The sequence below is a fragment of the Ovis canadensis genome, chromosome X (assembly GCF_042477335.2).
Source record: "Ovis canadensis isolate MfBH-ARS-UI-01 breed Bighorn chromosome X, ARS-UI_OviCan_v2, whole genome shotgun sequence".
Classification (NCBI taxonomy): domain Eukaryota; kingdom Metazoa; phylum Chordata; class Mammalia; order Artiodactyla; family Bovidae; genus Ovis; species Ovis canadensis.
Window position 1 is genome coordinate 37,081,807 of NC_091727.1, and position 14,058 is coordinate 37,095,864.

Below are 14,058 nucleotides of genomic sequence, written 5' to 3' on the forward strand. Positions count from 1 at the left end.
AAATAAGCATTTAGAAACAAATACATGTATGCTTGTTTCCTTACAAGAGACAATTGCTAGGCCTCGTGTTGATTTTAGTTAACATATATCATGTAGTTTTGATAGATGAAAACTTACGCTTTGTCTTGGGATCCCAGACAAGCCCCCAAGATGACAGCTAACAGTGAACAGTGCCACCAGATTCGTGGTCTCCAAAGGAGATTAAACTCTGGGACCAAAGACAGTCTTAGTTACTCAAGAGCTTTGTGTAGATTTTATTTAAAGTGAAAGTGACAGAAAAAGCTCTGACATAGACATCAGAAGGGGGCAGGAGAGTACCAACCTCACTAGTTTCAGTGGGGCCCTATATACTTCTCAACTAGCTGCTGAGAATAGATACAAAAATACCTCAAGGCTCTGAGAATTTTGCTCAGATCGTTTTCCATAACATACATCCTGGGATGACATCAGCACGAGATTAGCCAAAGAGAACAGGTTAACCCAGAGCTCAAGGCTGTGAAAGTTTTTACCCAGACCTTCTCCCATAATATACATCCAAAGCTAAAAAAGAAAAAAATGCATGTCCTCGAACAAGAGATACTGCTGCCAACAAGGCCTACTTGGCTTAAGGCAAAAAAAAATGTTTAAAAGAAAGAATGTTTACCTCCTCCTTAAAGGGTCCTTAGGCTTGGACTCCTTATCAACCTGCCTAAGTCAACTCTCTCAGTTTGGCAGTCAATACTAAAAATTTTATTTGCAAAAATAATGTGTATTTGAAATTAATGTTGCTATTTATGGATTGGAAAATGTCTTTAAGAACTCAGTGTTTAACGGCATTTAATGTGTGCTACTGCCTGACATAAAGCATGGCCAGGTTTCTGGATAATTGTCATGAGTTTTTATTAAATTATGTTAGCAGCTGAGAATAATTTTACATTTTTTCCTATTATGTCAAATGACCAATTTTCCACACAGATGAACTCAGGTTCCAATCACAGAGAATTGTCATTGTGATTTTTAGCATAAAGTAGGTGGATCTCTAAGCTGGTTAATGAAGCTCCTGATTTGATTGTAAAACACGAAGCTATAGATTGTGTTATGCAAAGATACCTGGGTGCCTGCCCTTCAGAAAAAAAAGAATCTCTATAACCTGACATTTAGACCTTCTTCTACCACTAAAATATTTCTATGAAGAGAATGAAAATTGAACTTATTAAAATACTTTGTAAGGTCTGGTCTTGTAAAATGGAGCCCAAGGTACACAGTACCATTCCTTTCTGTCATTTTATATAATTTTCTTGCTTCAGAAATAAAGATAAACATTCCAACAGAGAACTAAGTTCTTCTTAGGATTTATAGAATTTGATGATACAGAGATGGATAGATAGAAATAGAGACAGAGAAATCAGTTAATTGTGAGTGAATGATGAACTTTTGATGAGATATTCTTTTCCTTTAGTAAAATTTCCTACAGTGAATTGAAACCTGGTGACTACTGCTGATATTCAACATTTTCTTTCCTTCTCTCATCTGATATTCTTTCTATTTCAATAAGAATAGAGAGTCAAATCAGAATCTAATTGTCTGTTTTTTCTATTACATCGACTAGCCTGATGTTATTTCTATCCATGTGCCTTGCCTCTCTCACCATTACATTAGAAAAGCTCTTTCTGTTCTTATGGCCAGGCTTCTACTTGTTCACTGACTCCCACATCTGGTCAACTATGCAGAGCTCTCCAGCTCTTTCCTTTTTCTTCTCTGTAACAGTGCTTGTGGGATTGTGCCTATCAGCATAGTTCACATGCCACTGGACTCTGCTCGATACTATATGGTAGCCTGAATGGGAGGGAGTTTGTGGGAGAATATGCGTGCATGCGTGCTCAGTCATATCTGACTCTTTGTGACTCCATGGACTGTAGCCTGCCAGGCTCCTCTGTCCACAGAATTCTCCAGGCAAGAGTCCTGGAGTGGGTTGCCATTTCCTTCTCCAGCGAATCTTCCTAACCCAGGTATCAAACCCACGTCTCTAGCTGCTCCTGCATTGGCAGGTGGATTCTCTACCACTGCACCATCTGGGAAACCCTTTGAGGGAGAATGCTGCTGCTAAGTCACTTCAGTCGTGTCTGACTCTGTGCGACCCCATAGATGGCAGCCCACCAGGCTCCTCTGTCCCTGGGATTCTCCAGGCAAGAAATTTGGAGTGGGTTGCCGTTTCCTTCTCCATGAGGGAGAATGGACACATCTATATGGATGGCTAAGGTCTTTTGCTGTTTCCCTGAAACTTGCACAATACTGTTTATCAGCTATTCCCCCATACAAAATAAAAGGTTAAAAAAAAAAAAAACAAGAAAAGCATGCATAAAATAATAGCTCTTAATATTGAAAGGCATGCCTCGCTTTACCCCTTATCCCTGCCAGCTACCATCCCATTTCTCTGGTCCCTCTTTATGGCAAAACAACTTGAAAGTTTCTCTGTACTTATGCCCCTCACTTCTTATTATCTTTTTAATTGAAGTATAATTGATTTGGTAGCACTAGTGGTAAAATCCCACCTGCCAATGCAAGAGACACAGGAGACATGGGTTCGGTTCCTGGGTGGGGAAAATCCCCTGGAGGAGGGCATGGTAATCCACTCCAGTATTCTTGCTTAGAGAATACCTTTGCCAGAGGAGCTTGGTGAACTGCAGCCCATAGGACAGCAAAGTGATTCAGTTATATATATATATACACACACATACACATGTATATATATTATATATTAGCTTCCTTTTTCATATGAGGGAAATCTCACTTAGAAATTTAAATAACTTTCCCTGTTTCACAGAACTATTGAATATCACATCATAAATTTAAACTTGTAAGTCTCAAATGCTTTGTGTTATATCATAGAGTATTCCTGCAGGTGAAGAGAGAGATTTTACACACAAACACACACACACACACACACACACAAAAAAAAAAACTTAGCAGTAAAGAAAACAAGAAAGGCATGGTAATTGATCAATAAGGGATTTTTTTTTTAATTGAAATTACTTTCTAAGAAACTATTCAGTTTCGGATATTTTTTTACAAAAACCTTAGTTATGTTTTCTATTTATAAGGAAAAATGTTATCACAGAATATTAAGACTAGAGGGAACATTCAGTTTAGTTCAGTTCAATCGCTTAGTCATGTCCGACTCTTTGTGACCCCATGAATCACAGCACGCCAGGCCTCCCTGTCCATCAGCAACTCCCAGAGTTCACTCAAACTCACGTCCATCGAGTTGGTGATGCCATCCAGCCATCTCATCCTCTGTCGTCCCCTTCTCCTCCTGCCCCCATTCCCTCCCAGAATCAGGGTCTTTTCCAGTGAATCAACTCTTCACATGAAGTGGCCAAAGTATTGGAGTTTCAGCCTCAGCATCAGTCCTTCCAAATGAACACCCAGGACTGGTCTCCTTTAGGATGGACTGATTGGATCTCCATGCAGTCCAAGGGACTCTCAAGAGTCTTCTCCAGCACCATAGTTCAAAAGCATCAATTCTTCAGTGCTAAGCTTTCTTCCCAGTCCAACTCTCACATCCATACATGACCACTGGAAAAACCATAGCCTTGACTAGACGGACCTTTTTGGCAAAGTAATATCTCTGCTTTTCAATATGTTATCTAGGTTGGTCATAACTTTCCTTTCAAGGAGTAAGCGTCTTTTAATTTCATGGCTGCAGTCACCATCTGCAGTGATTTTGGAGCCCCAAAAAATAAAGTCTGACACTGTTTCCCCATCTATTTCCCATGAAGTGCTGCATTAAGATATTCTAAATACTAATGTAAATCTCAAAACCCTTCTGTCATCACTTTCAATAGTTATTCAGCATGTTGAAGGCCTTCAATAACAGAAAACTTTTTTGCTAACATATTCTTAGATTTTTAAAAAAGAAAACATAAAATTTTAACTTATAGGTGCTTACTTCATGGTGTAAAACTTACCTTAGCAGTCATATTTGTGTTGAATAACCCCAAAAATCTACTTTAAAAACATTGTATGTTTCATATTGAACATTTTTCTAAGAAACACAGGTTTGTATCTATTGTGGCCTATACATGTAAATGTGACCTTCTCCTTAGTGAACTTTTGTACACTAGCCCTTTGTAATGGTGACTGCTTTGGACAAGTTCTTTATTTAATCTCAGACATTCAGTTCAGTCGCTCAGTCGTGTCCAACTCTTTGCAACCCCATGAATTGCAGCACACCAGGCCTCCCTGTCCATCACCAACTCCCAGAGTTCACTCAGATTCACGTCCATCAAGTCAGTGATGCCATCCAGCCATCTCATCCTCTGTCGTCCCCTTTTCCTCCTGCCCCCAATCCCTCCCAGCATCAGAGTCTTTTCCAATGAGTCAACTCTTTGCATGAGGTGGCCAAAGTACTGGAGTTTCAGCTTTAGCATCATTCCTTCCAAAGAAATCCCAGGGCTGATCTCCTTCAGAATGGACTGGTTGGATCTCCTTGCAGTCCAAAGGACTCTCAAGAGTCTTCTCCAACACCACAGTTCAAAAGCATCAATTCTTCAGCACTCAGCCTTCTTCACAGTCCAACTCAGACATTAGCTAGCTCTATAAAAGATGGAGGTGTAAAGCTGCAAAATATGGGCTTCCCTGAGGACACAGTGATATAGAACCCACCCCCCTATGCAGGTGATGTGGGCTCGTTCTCTGGGTTGGAAAGATCCCCTGGAGAGAGAAATGGCAACCCACTCCGGTATGCTTGTCTGGGAAATCCCATGGACAGAGGAGCCTGGTGAGTTACAGTTCATGGGGTCGCAAAGAGTCAGACACAACAACTAAACAACAACAAAGCTGCAGTATTCTCTAATACTTCAGGAAGAAAGTTCCATTGCTGAAATGCCCTTCTTGCTCTTCAATAGATGTCCCCATTCAATACATGCACCTCAGTCAAAGAGGTACACATAGAAAAGGAAGAATGCTTTGTCCCTAGCTTTTCCATGATCATAGCAGTCAGAGTCAGTTTTCCCTTATCTGCCCTATGTTTTGAGAGCCTAGAATTAGAAATTCTCTAAGCAAGTTCAGTGTCATCCTACCTTAGCCTCTGAGATAACATAGAAGGAAATATAGTTTCATGTGTTAATTAGTTCGCTGGGGCTGTAACAACAAAATCCCATTCTGGGAGGATTAAACAAAATAAAATCATTTTTTCACATTTCTGGAGGCTGGGAGTTCAAAAGCAAGGGACCAGGATATTTTATTCCTTCTGAGGTATCTCTACTTGGCTTGTAGGTGGTTGCCTTATCATTGTGTCCTTATGTGGTCTTTCTTGTGTGTGTTGAGCATCCATGTTATGCGTCTGTTTGTCAAAATTCCCTTTTTTTTAAAGGGAACCAGTCAGATTTCATTAGAGCCCACCTTAACAGTCTTATTTTAACTTAACCATCTTTTTTAAAGGCTTCATCTTTGAATACAATCACATTTGAGATACTGGCAATTGGGCATTCAAGATATGAGTTGAGGAGGAGGACATAATTCAGCCTATACTAATTGAAGAATCAATGAAAGAACTCTTACCACATTTATCATTCTCTTCTGTTTTTTAGTGATAATTTTAAGATTATTAATAAATTAATTATTGAAAATATATTCAAGTAAAAAGTACACAGATCTCATGTGTGAAAGTGGTTAATGAAAAGCCATGTTCTTGATGACTTGATATTTTAAAAATGAAAACTTACATTCTTCTCTAAAATACATCACTAATAGTAGCAACATGAATGGACATAGAGATTCTCATACTGAGTGAAGTAAATTAGACAAAGATAAGTATCATATGATATCACTTACATGTGGGATCTAAAAAAACATAGTACAGATGAACTTATTTACAAAACAAAAATGGACTCACAGACATAGAACACAGACTTATGGTTTCCAAAGTGGAAGACGATGTTGTTCTTGTTCAGTCCCTAAGTTGTGTCTGTCTCTGCGACCTTATGGACTGCAGCATGCCAGGCTTCCCTGTCCTTCACCATCTCCCAGAGTTTGCTCAAACTCATGTCCATTGAGTCAGTGATACTATCTCACCATCTCATCCTCTGTCATCCCCTTCTCTTCCTGCCTTCAGTCTTACCCAGTATCAGGGTCTTTTCTAATGAGTTGACTCTCTGCATCAGGTGGCCAAAGTATTGGAGCTTCAGCTTCAGCATTAGTCCTTCCAATGAATATTCAGGATTGATTTCCTTTAGGATTGACTGGTTTGATCTCCTTGCAGTCCAAGGGATTCTCAAGAGTCTTCTCCAACACCACAGTTCAAAAGCATCAAATTTCTTCAACACTCAGCCTTCTTTAAGATCCAGCTCTCATATCCATACATGACTACTGGAAAAACCATAGCCTTGACTAGATGGACCTTTGTCGGCAAATGTCTCTGCTTTTTAATATGCTTTCTAGGTTGGTTATAGCTTTTCTTCCAAGGGGCAAGAATCTTTTAATTTCATGACTACAGTCACCATCTGCAGTGATTTTGGAGCCCGAGAAGATAAAGTCTGTCACTGTTTCCATTGTTTCTCCATTTGCCATGAAGTGATGGGACCAGATGCCATGATCTTAGTTTTTTGAATGTTGAGTTTTAAGCCAGCTTTTTCAGTCTTCTCTTTCACTTTCATCAAGAAGCTCTTCGGTTCCTGTTCACTTTCTGCCATAAGGATAGTGTCATCTGCATATCTGAGGTTATTGATATTTCCCCGGGCAATCTTGATTCCAGCTTGTGCTTCATCCAGCTTGGCATTTCACATGATGTACTCTGAAAACAAGTTAAATAAGCAAGGTGACATCTTCCTTGATGTGGAAGATGAAAGTGGAAGATGGGGAAGGGATAAATTCATCTTAGTTAAGTCACTCAGTCATGTCCGACTCTGCAACCCCAGGGACTGCAGCACGCCAGACGTCCCTGCCCATCCTGTCTTTTTGCCTTTTCATACTGTTCATGGGGTTCTCAAGGCAAGAATACTGAAGTGGTTTGCCATTCCCTTCTCCAGAAGGGATAAATTAGGAGTATAGAATTAACAAACACACATTGCCATATTTAAAATAAACAACAAGATCCTTCTGTATAGCACAGGGGGCTCTATACAATATCTTATAATAAACTAATGGAATAGAATTTTTAAAAAAAGAATGTAGATATATATGTGTGTGCTAAGTCACCTCAGTCATGTCTGACTCTTTGTGACCCTATGACTATAGCCCGCCAGGCTCCTCTGTCCATAGGATTCTCTAGGCAAGAATACCGGAATGGGTTGCCATGCCCTCTTCCAGGGGATCTTCACAGCCTGGGGATGGAACCTGCATCTCTTACATCACCTGCATTGGCAGGCAGATGCTTTACCACTAGCTCTACCTGGTAAGCCCCATAGATAGATAGATAGATATACATTTATACGTATAATTGAATCACTTTGCTGTATACTTGAAATTAACATGAAATTGTAAATCAACTGTACTTCAGTTTAAAAAAATAAATAGACATTTGACAGAAGTATAAATAAATAATCGGAGAAGGCAATGGCACCCCACTCCAGTACTCTTTCCTGGAAAATCCCATGGATGGAGGAGCCTGGTAGGCTGCAGTCCAAGGGGTCGCTGAGGGTCAGACACAACTGAGCAACTTCACTTTGACTTTTTATTTGCATGCATTGGAGAAGGAAATGGCAACCCACTCCAGTGTTCTTGCCTGGAGAATCCCAGGGACGGGGGAGCCTGGTGGGCTGCCATCTATGGGGTTGCACAGAGTCGGACACGACTAAAGTGACTTAGCAGTTAGCATAAATAAATAAATTAAATAAACCACTATAACAAAAGTAATAGTTATCATTTAGGATGCTAGTATGTTTAAATATAGACTTCCTTGGTAGCTCAGTGGTCAAGAACCTGCCTGCCAGTGTAGGAGACCCAGGTTCAATCCCTGGGTCATGAAGATTCCGTGGAGAAGGAAATGTCAACCCCCTCAGTATTCTTGCCTGGGAAATCCCCTGGACAGAGGAGCCTGGCAGGCTACATACAGTCCATGGGGTTAGACACAACTTTAGCGACTAAACAACAACATGTTTAAGTGTCTCTGATTTCCTGACATGGGCTATTTCTAATTCCATGCTAAATATTAGAAATTATGTTGTAGAGAGTAATAGTGTAATACCACTAAAGTGATTAAAAATTAATCTCCCAAGATGAAATACTTTCATTACTAAAATGAGGATTATGTTCACTTTAAACTCTTGAGAAGATTTTCTTCTAAGAAGGCAGGAAACCTCATAGCCATTAAAGCATTATACAGCTTCTATATTTCAAATTGGAGATCAGTGCATAAATATTTCTATTACCTTTAATCTAAAGAGCAGTCAAAATAGCGGAATTAAAATACACTGAATAAAATTTGAATGCTAATCGCAACTAGGCCATAGCAGATTTCAAAAGCAAAACAGTAATAGTGATAATACAATGAATGCCACTCTTTTCAATATTTCTCAGATGCTAAGCATAATATATTATCAGGGCTTCAAAAATTCTGTAAATAATATATACCTCTCTCATAAAGTGCATAAAATCACTTATGTGTAATAAAATATGCACATTTTCTCCAAAATGATTATTAGGGTTTTGAACCTCTAGAATGGTAACTGTAATAGAAAAAGGTAAATACATCTGTAGTTAGTTTGTGTAGTTACTGTATGGAAATAAAGTAAAACACCAAAAGATCAGCTTAGAAAATGTTTTGAGTGCAGAATACATTTGATTAGCTTATGTAATCTAATGAATGTAGTAATCATCATACTAACTAGATTTCCCAGTCAGATGATAGAAACAACTGATGTGGTTTCTCCCAGCTTCCTGCTAAACACATGTGTAGATATTTAAATGAGCTTCTAGCAATACTGAAAACTAAGACTGGCTGAAAACCTATTCCAAGAACCTATAAGCTAAATTTAAATTAAAAAAAAAGAACCTATAAGCACCTAATATAATGCTCAAATGAAAAAAATAAAGGCCCTATCGTTGATCTTGAATTGATCATGAATGGACAAAAATGGCTATTATCCCTAAAGTGTTAATGTAGGATGATCCCATTAAAAGTACTGCTTGCCAGCCCATCCCCTTCTTGGAGTTAAGTATTCCTTTGAAATTTGGAAAAAAAAATGTTTTGTTTTAATGAGCTGAAGGAGGAGACAGTTAGTCCTAGCAGAAAATAAAGCATCTATAATTAAAACAACATGGTACTTACACATGATGAGAAATCTAGGGACTGCAGAAAAAGACCGAAATATATATGAAAAGGCCATGAAGGTGGCATTTCCAATCACTGAACTTTTTGTTTTAGTTTTTATTGGGATATAGTGGCTTTACAATGTTGTGTTAGTTTTGGGTGTACAGCAAAGTGAATCAACTTTACATATACATATATCCCCTCTTTTTAAGATTTCTTTTCTATTTAGGTCACCACAGAACATTGAGTAGAATTCCCTGTACTATACAGTCAGTTCTCCTTAGTTATCTATCTTATACATATTATTGTATATAAGTCACTCCCAATTTCCAATTTACCCCAACCCTGTTCTCCTTGATATTCATAAGTTTGTTCTCTACATTTGTGTTTTTATTTCTGCTTTGCAAGCAAGTTCATCCATCTCGTTTTTCTGGATTCCATGTATAAGCAATAGTATCCAATATTTGGATAACTAGTCTCATACAAAAAATCAACAACCTTGAATGCATTCTTCATCCCTTCCACATGGATAAATTACAAATGGATTGAATAACTATAAGGATGAAAACATATAGATCTTAGAAGTAAACATGAGTCAGATTCTTTATAAGATAGAAATGTGGACGGCTTTCCTGTCTCTGCTCAAAGTATTGCAAAAGACAATGGGAAAACCAAGGAAATAAAAATTATTTATGAGACATGGAATGAATCTGATAAATTCCCAAAGTTCTTATCAATGCTGAGTTTCAGTCATTTCTTGGAAGTTTATTAACATGATAGTAATTCTTACTATTCAAACATGTAATAATAAAGAAATATATGGTTAATTCAATAAGGAACTGTGATTCTACTTGTAGACTGGTATTGGTTTTACTATCATTATGGACTGGTATTAGTTCTTCTTGTAGACTGGTGTTCTACTTGTAGACTGGTGGAAAGTTGCAGCCACAAATAGCCTACTAGATTTTTAATTAAATGGGCTTGTTATAGGATTATCTTTCATTTCAAATATTATAAGAAAGCATGATGTTAGCAACCAAGTATCCTTTGTATCTTTGTCTTAACTCCTTACACTATCTGAATGTCTGAGTTTATTTTTATTTATTTCTGGTTTATTTCTGGTGGGTAATATTCTTTTGTAAGAGTGAAAGATCATTTTGAAACTTTTCCTGAGACTCATGTATGGTTTATTTGACTCAGCTTTGCTGTTTTTATCATATTCCAGCTTTTTATCCTAGCCTATTCTGGCTCTTGCTGTTTTTATTTATTTGAATGCAATGATTCATTGAAAATACAGAACTTATAAAGACAGAGTTGAAGATAGAAATTTCTCATATATATTAGTAAACACCACGGTCTTTCATTGGAACTTTGGGCAAGTTGTTTAACCAAATTGTCTCAATATCTCCATCTTAAATGAGAAACATAATACACTGTGTCAGAATTTATTTTGGGGGGCTTCAAAATCACTGCAGATGGTGATTGCAGCCATGAAATTCAGTTCAGTTCAGTTCAGTCCCTCAGTCGTGTCTGACTCTTTGTGATCCCATGAATCGCAGCACACCAGGCCTCCCTGTCCATCACCATCTCCCAGAGTTCACTCAGACTCATGTCCATCGAGTCCGTGATGCCATCCACCCATCTCATCCTCGATCGTCCCCTTCTCCTCCTGCCCCCAATCCCTCCCAGCATGAGTCTTTTCCAATGAGTCAACTCTTCACATGAGGTGGCCAAAGTACTGGAGTTTCAGCTTTAGCAAAGAGTCGGACATGACTGAGCAACTGAACTGAATTGAACTGAACTTCCAAAGGAATCCCAGGGCTGACCTCCTTCAGAATGGACTGGTTGGATCTCCTTGCAGTCCAAGGGACTCTCAAGAGTCTTCTCCAACACCACAGTTCAAAAGCATCAATTCTTCGGCGCTCAGCCTTCTTCACAGTCCAACTCTCACATCCATACATGACCACAGGAAAAACCATAGCCTTGACTAGACGGACCTTAGTCAGCAAAGTAATGTCTGAGTTAGACTGTGAAGAAGGCTGAGTGCCGAAGAGTTGATGCTTTTGAACTGTGGTGTTGGAGAAGACTCTTGAGAGTCCCTTGGACTGCAAGGAGATCCAACCAGTCCATTCTGAAGGAGGTCAGCCCTGGGATTTCTTTAGAAGGAATGATGCTAAAGCTGAAACTCCAGTACTTTGGCCACCTCATGCGAAGAGTTGACTCATTAGAAAAGACTCTGATTCTGGGAAGGATTGGGGGCAGGAGGAGAAGTGGACGACAGAGGATGAGATGGCTGGATGGCATCACGGACTCAAGGGACGTGAGTCTGAGTGAACTCCGGGAGATGGTGATGGACAGGGAGGCCTGGCATGCTACGATTCATGGGGTCTCAAAGAGTCAGACACGACTGAGCGATTGAACTCAACTGATGGTGATTTTGGAGAATGAAATGAGATGTCATGTGAAAAATACTTAGCACAGAGCCTGACATATAGTCAACAGTGAGTAAATACTAATTAATAATCATATTGATTATTGGTTATTGTTAAGTGTGATTATACACCTTAGAAAATTTTTATTTCCTGAAGGAATAAAAATTTTTAATTTATAAGAATTTTGAGTTGAAATATTTTGTAGAGGGGCCATTTTCTATTTGCTTTTTTGATATTCTTTATAGTTTAGTAGAGTATTCACAAAATGGCCTTGAATATCTTCAATCTAAAACAAAGAATTAAAAAATATATAGTCATTAATCCCTCATTTTCTTGTAAATAGTGTTACTCTTCAAAATGAAAGAAGACACCAATCACTTGGAAACCTTCAGTGTTATAAATGGCCAGAAACTCACTAGTCTTCTAACCTCTCAATACTAGTCCATTGATAAAGGGGTTTTTTCTAAGTCTCATGACCATCTGTTTATAGATCTCTTGAGCTGCTACTTAAATATGCAGCTTTGCGACCTCAGCTCAGACTGAACAAATCAGCATCTCTCTAGTTGGGGCTTAGCAAACTCCATGTCTAACAATTTTTTTTTGCAGGTAGCACTTATGCAAAGCAAAGGCTAATTTTTTTAAATTCATTATAATGTAGAAAATGTTGTCAGTTTTTCTGTCTTCTGATTTTTACAACCTGAGGTGGATGCCCCTTTCTTTCATGAATAAGCTTTAGCTTCCTTCATGGATCAGTTAGAGAAATAAACAGTTTACTGGTAGCCATTTTGGGGCTCCAGGCAGAAATGTAGAACTATTATGGTCTAGGAAAAAAAATACACACAAAAATTGAAAGGTCAGAATTGCTGTACTATATCTTATGTAAAATACAGTAAGACTGTAAAGGCTCATAGGTTTTATGGTTCTTTTATCGCTCTGGGAAACTTAAGCTAAAACTATCAACAGTTCTTCAGTTCTTCTGTCCTCTTCAGGAGAACCTTCTTGCTTCAGGATAAAATGTCTTTTGTTTTTTTTTTTTTTAAATTGATGACATTTGAGGAAATTTAGTGAAGCCAGTAAAGTACACTTATAATTTATCATATTTTTTTGTTCAGGAGTGATTTTGAAAAATTTAGATAATAAGTAAGGAGAGGTTACTTTCGTTAAAATTATATTCTAAAATGTTTACCACATTAGAACTTTTTTTTTTTTTTTTTAACAGGAATTGCATTGCCTCCTAAAGGGACTCTGGATATGCAGGTGTTATTTATGCCCCAGGTTATGAGATTACAAAAAACAATGGTCCTTATTCAAATGAGGAAGGCCAGTGGAAAAAAATGGTTTGTTGACAATTTTATGGAATTGCACCCAGAGGTGAAAAGGTAACATTTAAATAGGACATTGAAGGAATATGATTTCATTTTGATGGCATTGATTGATCCAGTTTCTTTTATATGTTATGCAATGTAAAGTTCATGAGGTTTTGCTCTCTGAAGTATTGAATTGTATATGGTTAGAGGAGGAAAATATATTTGTTATAGGGGGATTGTATATATCATTGCTGATTTGAAGTTCTGAGTGAGGAGCAAGTCAATCTTAAGTATTGTATCAATGAATCGCAGTCAGATACAGTCAAATACAAAGCCTCCTTTTTGAGTCTATATCTACAGAACAACCTGGATCAGCCTGTCTGGGCAAAGTATAGGATTTATGCTGATGTACACCAAGTGATGGCACCGTGCCAGGTATATGACATCCTGATGAAATATTGCCACGACTAGGTGTGCTGTGTCATTGCCAGAGTGCATGTTACTTGTCCCCTCTCTGCTTAGCTGAAATGTAAGCAGACTCCAGTACTGACGCAAAATTTAAATGTTTTCTCTTCTTTTATAATTTAATTAAACAATGGTCTAGAAGCCTTAATTCAAAGGAAATTCTTACTTTGTCTTATGTGTACATATTTCTTCTTCACACTCAAAACCTTCTTTCCTGTAGGCTCATTAATGTCCATTCTGCCAGGATTTCACCACTCCTGCAGTCAAGACTGCAGACATGATCTGAGTAAAATGAAAATGAGGAGGCCATTGTTCAAAAAGTATTAAGAATTTTAAGACATTAAATAAACATGAGCAATTCCAAGTGTGGAGTTCTTGTGCTGTTGAACAAGTCATATGCTGGTGAAGCTGGTCCTGCCTGTTGTGTCTTATGCCCCATCTTTAATAAGAAAAATCTATTTTCAACAACAATCAAAGTCATTTTCTAGTATCGCTGTCCTCCTGGTGGTGTCTGATGGACTTTGAATAATTTTACAAATGCCCCTTTTGTTTTAACTGGTAGCCTCCAAAAGTACCTTCCCCATTACTTTCTGAAGTCCCATACTTAATGGCATTTTTTGTTTTG

General features: G+C 38.1%; 1 protein-coding gene across 1 annotated transcript in view; it reads left to right on the forward strand.

Annotated features, from left to right (window-relative positions):
• Positions 1-14,058, forward strand: part of CFAP47 (cilia and flagella associated protein 47) — a 507,952-nt gene that overhangs the window by 434,650 nt on the left and 59,244 nt on the right. The window contains exon 58 of the mRNA XM_070291173.1: positions 12,881-13,040. Coding sequence (XP_070147274.1) covers positions 12,881-13,040 — 160 coding nt within the window. The remainder of the gene's footprint in view (positions 1-12,880; positions 13,041-14,058) is intronic.